The sequence below is a fragment of the Lolium perenne genome, chromosome 6, assembly GCF_019359855.2.
Source record: "Lolium perenne isolate Kyuss_39 chromosome 6, Kyuss_2.0, whole genome shotgun sequence".
NCBI lineage: Eukaryota > Viridiplantae > Streptophyta > Magnoliopsida > Poales > Poaceae > Lolium > Lolium perenne.
The window spans coordinates 232,876,677-232,884,629 of NC_067249.2; the positions used below are offsets into that span (position 1 = coordinate 232,876,677).

The following is a 7,953-nucleotide window of genomic DNA, read 5'->3' on the forward strand; positions in this document are numbered from 1 at the left end:
CGGGTCAAAGGTCTAGACCGTGGGGTCAACGACATAGGGTTTCGCGTGATCCTTGCTCTTCGGAGGGTCGAAATCCCGCCAAAACTTACGTGTGTCCCCATGTTTTGTATACAAGTGTGCTGGGAGGTTGATAGATCCCTATGGTACGTACATGAAGACCTTAGACGTGGGATCCATATTAGATGCAACTATTTTATATTAAACGTGCGTTAAAGGGGAATTATTTAGTTGAGGAAAATTTGAGGTAGGATCCGGAGAAGGAGTGCGATTTTGGGAAGATAGATGGTTAGGTGATCAGACTCTTGCATCTCAGTATCCCCAACTATACAACATAGTACATCTTAAGCATGATACGGTGACAAATGTTATGAGTTCAACTCCGTTAAATATTGATTTTCGGAGAAGGCTGATTGGTGATAAATAGGATCAATGGGTACATCTATGCCAAAGATTAATGGAGATAAATTTAAATGGTGATCAAGATAAGTTTGTTTGGAACCTAACATTTTCAGGAAAATTCACTGTTAAATCTATGTATGGTGATATATTAAATGGGAATACAAGATATCTTCGAAAATATCTTTGGAAAATTAAAATCCCACTAAAAATTAAAATCTTTATGTGGTTCCTTAGTAAGAAAGTCCTCTTGATCCGTGATAATCTAGCAAAGAAAAATCGGAATGGAAGTACGAAATGCTATTTCTGTGACGCAGAGGAATCAGTTGAACATTAGTTTATTTCCTGTCCTTTTGTTAGGCTTATTTGACGAGTGGTTTTTGCTGCATATAATATTCCGCCTCCATCCAATATCATAAATATGTTTGAGAATTGGCTTAATGGAACTGATAAAACTGATAAAGGTAGGATTCACATTGGTGTTTCGGCTTTATGTTGGTCAATTTAGAATTGCAAAAATGATATTGTTTTTAATAGAAAGTAATCTACTAATTTCTTGCAGATTATCCACACTATGGTTCACTGGATCCAGCTTTGGCGTTTCCTGCTTTCGGAGGACCAGTGGGAGTGCATGGTTTCTGGATGCAACCGCATTCGAATGGTTGCACAGGATATTTTCAACCTGGTTACCTGGCGGCCTATTAAGAGATTACATGATGTCTAGATTGCTTAGCAGTTTTCTCTTTTTTGGTAGTTGATTTTTGTATCGACCCTCGTTGATCCTTGAATTGTAAACTTTGAATATTCAGTTTCTTAATAAAAGGCTATGTGCATCAACCCAGAGGCCGGGGCTCACCCCATTTCGAGAAAAAATTAAACGCGCGTTTGAGACAGAATTTGAATTCGAGACCTTATACTACCATGATTTTTTTTTTTTTTTTTTTTGCGGGGGATACTACCATGATTCGTTATTAGATAAAAGTAAGCTGCAAACTATTGCTGGTGCTTGGTGAGTGTATTATGCAAGCGATGCTATCTGATCTGGTGCCTTCCTCGTGGCCAATATTATTATCCCCAGTGGCTACATTTTTAGCATATGCATTGGCTACCCACCTAAGCTAGGCAACTTGCCCATCTCTACTTGTGGCTTGTGAGTTCCTTGTATTCAAAGTACTTCATTTTTAGGAAGGAGCTTGTTGCCAAGCAAGCTGTGCACTACTAAGAACAAGAATTTCATCTGCAACCAAACGTACTCGCAACCTTTTGACACAAGACACAACGCCGTGTATATAGCTCCAGCGGGGAAAGAATGTTTCAGCGAAACATGCTAGTACCTATATCTTTTGCTTTTCTAACTTCAGCCATGAGCTAGTCATGCATGCAGCCAATGCACAACTTGTAGCTGCCAGCTGACTGCACAATAGAACTTCAATCTCGATTGATTGCAACTTGTGTACTACTTCATGTAGAAAATATTGTATTTGAGGGTTTCGATATTAAGGTGGCTTTGGATTTTCTTGCGTCTAAGTCGACTTCCAAAAGGTGCACTTTTATAATATTAAGAAGTGTAAGTGTGTAACCTCGTGAAGAGGTGTAAGTTTTCACTAATCTGAACTTGTACATTCCAAAACTGACTTCAATCAATATAAGAAAAATCTTAGCCGACTTAGATGGACAATTGTTTAATATATTGTACTACAAACTTTTGTATCATTGCCCCGAGAAAATGAAGTACTCCTTACATCTGAAAATATAATGCGTTTTTTTTTTATCATTAAGACATGGTTTTGAGCAACAATTACTGTACTAATACTATGTGGTTTGTCTGACAGAAAATTAAATGCTGCTAGATTCATACTCACTCCCACGGGCGAGCTGATCCATTAGTTTCCATATTTAGTTTTATTTGTCCTTGACACTAACCTTTCTCGCCTTCTACACCATATTGTTTATGATAATGGTTCAGATCATGTTAAGGTATCCCGTAATGGGGTTTTCATCGTTTGCTTGTGGGTGATACTTTGTTCTCTTCTTTTGCATGGATGTCTATATATAAATCTACAATTGTTAAAGATGTAGTACTTAGGCATGCAAGATCAATAGGACAACTTATCGAACCATCCAAGTACTCCATCTTAGCTTTTTCGGTGTGACAACTTCCTAGAAGGACATATGCACTATAAGTGGAGATTATTGGTGTGTGTCAATCAACTTGTAATCCTAAGAATATATGGTTGTTGGTTCCTCAAGGAAGAAAGGAAAAGGTAGATCTAAAACTCAATAAGAAAATTCGTGTAAATGTCTAGTTTACTAACGTCAGCACCAGCTATCTTCGGGAGGAAAGAAGATTTTGATCAAGGCAATGGCACAAGCTCTAACCACAAGTTACTCAAGCTGTTCCGAAGGTTGACTTGGCCACGCCGTTGTGCTCAAGAAGATTAATCACGATAAAATTAAAGTTTCTTATGTTTTACACTCTATGTTTTAGAATGATGAATTTCTAGTTTTGTATTGTGTCAAACTAATTTAAGTTTGTCCAAAATTCAAAAAAAAAACATCTAGAATACCCATTTAGTTTTACACTACCGCATAATAGCCTGCTAGTCATGGGCTCAAAAGGCCCATTCGTGACGAACAAGGCACCCGCCACTGGTAAAGTTAACGTATCATACTTAGTTTAGTAGTGACAATGTTTTATCCATCCTCGTCACTACTTAGTTTTCACGGGTAGTGATATTAGATTTATTATAAAGTATATTTCCGTATCATATAGATTTTACATTGTAGATTGATATCAGCATATTTCTCGATAAGCATGGTCAAACTTAGAAATGTAAGTCAGAATGAAATTTTAATTTTAATTATCTTGGAACATAGGAAGTATCTATGAACCATATGTTTCCATCGTGTGCACTACTATGTATTGACCAGCTTGTTTTACCTAAGTGTAACATTATTCACGATCACTTGAGCACTTGTCGCAGGTTCAATAAGCCTAGATAAATTTTAGCCTACATTTACCTAAATTTGTGGCAACTATTTAGTGCCAAAGGGACCACTAAAGCGTGAGTATTTCTCTCGTACGTGAAAGCTAGCTTTCAATTTGGTTCTCGAGAGGAAGTACAATGTTAGCCACGCTCACTTGTCCTGGCGAGCCTAAAATAGGCTCGACAAGGGGATCGAAAAGCAGCTCCTCTTGTGCACTCAAATCAGTACCTGTCGGTCCTGCATGCCATTACGAGCTACTCTTATCGTAAATTTAGATGTATCGCATACCTTATGAATAAATACATCTAAATTTGCGAGAAAAATTATGGAACTGAGTGAGTAGTCAGGATGTAAAAGTTCGCAAGGGTGCGCTATCAACAGGAGATTATTTTTCACGTCGTCAATGCCAGTGATTTGAGACCGGAACTTTAACCCGGCCGGCCCCTACTCTGACGGAGAGGTGACACGATGATACGCTCGATCTGTCCATCGAGATCGATCTGGGCCGGGGTCTGGGTCTGGCCATGGTGGTCCAGCTGAGAAGTACCATGCAGATACACAGGATTTGATACTCATGTTCCCTCTTTAAGTCCATTGGCTATACAGGAGTCAGGACAATAAGTGCACTACATACTGTACTGTTTCTGCAATACTGTTACTTGTGTAGCTAGATCAGGTAACCTCGTCAATTACCACTAGTGAGCTTTGGATGGCTAGATGGCATGACATGCTCCCTAGCTATGATCGAGAGCAATGCTATTGTTGACAGCCAAATCACACTATATGTGGCAGGGTCAGGTGTATTACGCCTAACCTTTGTCAGCATCAAGCTATAAAGTAAGGGACAACTCGATCCGTACGCCATAGATATCAGTTCAAGCTAGGTTAGGTATATAGAATACATGCAACATAGACTATCAGTCTTATCATGATATAGCTACTACTATTATACTGTACTGATCGGTCTCAATCAGGCATACATCAACAGCTATTGCAAGAAGCAATATTCTCGCAGAGAACCAATTAGTTTAGCATGTCCGGCCAGTAACCCACAGGAAGTTGCGGCGCGCACACTGATTCGATTAGCTAACCATCTAGGGAATGTAATGTGCACGCTTTACAATTAGCTACAGGTCCAGACTGCTTTTCCATATTCCATTTGAGCAAATTAATCTGTGTCGACGTAATCTCGTACGTAGCGGCTAAGTCATATGACTCATACTCCAGTTAAGCGCTGGCCTTCTCGCGCCTATAAATTGGGGATCGACGCCGGCTTCATAGTGCACTCACACTCGGCGGCTTAAGCTACCCAGCAAATAGCAGAACAAAGCACTCACACCTCAGATCAGATAGCAAGAGGGAGAGAGATCAGAGCGATATGGCAACTGCTAGTCCTGCTGCTTCGTTGAGCTTCCCGGTGATCAACATGGAGAAGCTGGAGACGGAGGAGAGGGGCGCGGCCATGGAGGTCATCCGCGACGCCTGCGAGAACTGGGGCTTCTTCGAGGTGCCACTTCCTCAGACACACATATTGAATTGCAGAATGATTGGTGATAAATTTCCTTTTGGAAACATGCATTAGATTCTTCATGTGATTAATCATGGGCATATGGTGTGTTCAGCTTCTGAACCATGGCATATCGCACGAGCTGATGGACGAGGTGGAGCGGGTGAGCAAGGCCCACTACGAGAACATCAGGGAGAACAAGTTCAAGGAGTTCGCGGCCAGGACGCTGGAAGCTGGCGAGAAGGGCGCCGACGTGAGGGACGTTGACTGGGAGAGCACCTTCTTCGTCCGCCACCTCCCCGCATCCAACCTCGCCGACCTGCCCGACCTCGACGACCATTACAGGTAAACACCACATATACGCGCCATTAGTTAATTAAATGCAATTTGATATCGGTACTTTCATTAGACTGGTGGTTCTCCTATTGGCTTCTGAAGAAAAGCAGATGCGCAACCTGATAGCATCAGCTTTGACGGAAATTAATCATTTGAAAAGGCACCGAGATGATTATTATAGTTATTTAATCGGCAGATTCTGGCCTATAATTCAACTCCAATTTGTAGCTTTGGACTTTGTTTTTCCTCTTTATAGCAAGTCTGACGAGGCAGCCTATTGTTAAGCCTGACCGAACATTCTGTACTCGCGTGAACACCTGAGCTCCGATTACAGAATGTTACTGCGCAAATATACTCTCACTGCATGTTCTGAACCCAGCAAATCTGTCGAAAGAAATTCCCGATTTTTGCACCGTGAATCACCTCTATACTGTCATTTCTGTCGAATACTTCGGAGAAACAGCAGCACATGAACATGAGATGCATGTGCGCACATCAGAATCAAGATAAGCAGCAGTAACTAACACGATTCGAATCACCTGCATTTAAGCTAGTGACACTTGTTGGTGAATAAACACAGATTCGTAATCAAACTGCTTTTTCTGTATTGTCGCTGCAGGCAAGTGATGAAGGAATTCGCGTCGGAGATTGAGAAGCTGGCGGAGCGCGTCATGGACCTGATGTGCGAGAACCTGGGCCTGGAGAAGGGCTACCTCAAGCGGGCCTTCGCGGGCTCCCAGGGCGCCCCGACGTTCGGCACCAAGGTGAGCAGCTACCCGCCGTGCCCGCGGCCAGACCTCGTCGACGGCCTCCGCGCGCACACCGACGCCGGCGGCGTGATCCTTCTCTTCCAGGACGACCAGGTGAGCGGCCTCCAGCTGCTGAAAGACGGCGCCTGGGTCGACGTGCCGCCCATGCGTCACGCCATCGTCGTCAACATCGGCGACCAGCTGGAGGTGATCACCAACGGGCGGTACAAGAGCGTGATGCACCGCGTGCTCACCCGCCCCGACGGCAACCGCATGTCCATTGCGTCCTTCTACAACCCCGGAGCCGACGCCGTCATCTTCCCGGCGCCGGCGCTCGTCGGCGATGGCGCCACGGAGGAGAACGAGGGCGGCGAGGGCAGCGGGCCCGGGTACCCGCGGTTTGTGTTCGAGGACTACATGAACCTGTACGTTCAACACAAGTTCGAGGCCAAGGAGCCACGCTTCGAGGCCATGAAGTCGGCCGCCGCGCCCATCGCCACCGCCTGATCGGTGACCGGCCGGTGTACCAGGATCCAGATAAAAGTATTTTTCAGATGGATGTGGTGTGTACCGTAGCAATATTGGTACCGCAGATATGCTGTGTCTATGCAATGGTTTTCGCTCGTTGGCATCACCCTATGCATGTGCGTGCAGGGGTGCTGACGTGCGTTACCGTGTGAAGTGAAGCAATGTAGTAACAGTGTGTAAGCATGGCAACTACGGCTGTGCATGTTCCTAAATACTGAGCCGCTCGAGATTAACTCAACGAGACCGACTATAAAATAAATGATCCTGTACGTTCAACACAAGTTCGAGGCCAAGGAGCCACGCTTCGAGGCCATGAAGTCGGACACCGCGCCCATCGCCACCGCCTGATCAGTTTTTTTAGATGAAAGGCGTCTCTGCCCTGTTCCATTTCACAGAAATGAAACCAAGTTTTTTACATACGTCAGTTTAACCCTTACAGCCTATCCTGGAGGCAAAACGTTCACTAAAAGGCAGCAAAAACCAGAACTGAAAACATCACTTTAGATTAGATCTAAGAAAGGAAATGCACTTTTGCAAAAGTTCCTGGAACATGTTCTTCTCTCCGCACTAGTGGAAAACAGGGCTTCCATGGGAGCCTTTTGTCGCGGGCGCGCCTGCACCCGCGACAAATGGCCTAGCCACGTCGCCCCGAAACCATGTGGAGCGGGCAGGGCCTTTTGTCGCGCCCTTTTGTCGCGGGCCGTATTACGACCCGCGACAAAAGGGGTCTGAGGGCTGGCGCCTCCTGTCGGCACCCCTTTTGTCGCGGGTCGTAATACGGCCCGCGACAAAAGGGCCATGCCTATATATAGAAGCAGTCAGCCACCCCCCACCTCATTTTTTCCTTGGTGGTGAAGGTGGAGGTGTATGCTAGTTCATTTTTTCTACATGTGCACAAGAGGTGTTTGATGGAATGCTTGTGAGAGGGATGCCACTTGGTTTTATTTGATAAGATTTCTCCTCTTTTTGATCCTAAAAGGTTAGCAACTATTTTCTCGACTATATATATATGCATAGTCTGTACAATACTAATTTTAGCAAGGTGATTGCATCTGATACATATATAATTGTACTTATGATGCAGATGAGTCATCCATGGATGTACGGTAACCGATGTGCTCCCGCTTTCAGAGAGGGCGTGAATTCTTTCCTGCTTGTGGCCGAGGCTAACAAGTCGAAGCAAGGTTTTATGTGCTGTCCATGTCTAAAATGTAAGAACGAGAAGGATTACTCTTGCTCAAGAGACATTAAGAGCCACCTGCTTCGGTTTGGATTCATGTCCAGCTATAATGTTTGGACCAAGCACGGAGAAGAAGGGGTTATGATGGAAGACGGCGATGAAGAAGAAGATAATGATGACAAGTACCGATCTATGTTCTCTGAATGCTTTGATACCGCAATTGACGACAATGAAGAAGAAGGAGGTGAAGAACAGGCATCAGATGATCC

General features: G+C 44.1%; 1 protein-coding gene across 1 annotated transcript; it reads left to right on the top strand.

The window, feature by feature from the left end:
- Positions 1 to 4,655: 4,655 nt before the first annotated feature.
- LOC127306000 (1-aminocyclopropane-1-carboxylate oxidase 1) lies at positions 4,656 to 6,742 on the top strand. Its single transcript, XM_051336602.2, has 3 exons — positions 4,656 to 4,891; positions 5,007 to 5,236; positions 5,847 to 6,742. Exons 1-3 carry the CDS (start codon positions 4,763 to 4,765, stop codon positions 6,481 to 6,483), a joined length of 996 nt encoding a protein of 331 aa, XP_051192562.1. The 5' UTR covers positions 4,656 to 4,762; the 3' UTR covers positions 6,484 to 6,742.
- The last annotated feature ends 1,211 nt before the right edge of the window (positions 6,743 to 7,953 follow it).

Excerpts from the sequence above, each read along its gene's own strand:
- LOC127306000 (XM_051336602.2), top strand. The coding sequence starts at position 4,763 with ATGGCAACTGCTAGTCCTGCTGCTTCGTTGAGCTTCCCGGTGATCAAC. Across the intron at positions 4,892-5,006 it reads AGAACTGGGGCTTCTTCGAG|CTTCTGAACCATGGCATATC; the intron begins GTGCCACTTCCT and ends TGGTGTGTTCAG. Across the intron at positions 5,237-5,846 it reads GACCTCGACGACCATTACAG|GCAAGTGATGAAGGAATTCG; the intron begins GTAAACACCACA and ends TTGTCGCTGCAG.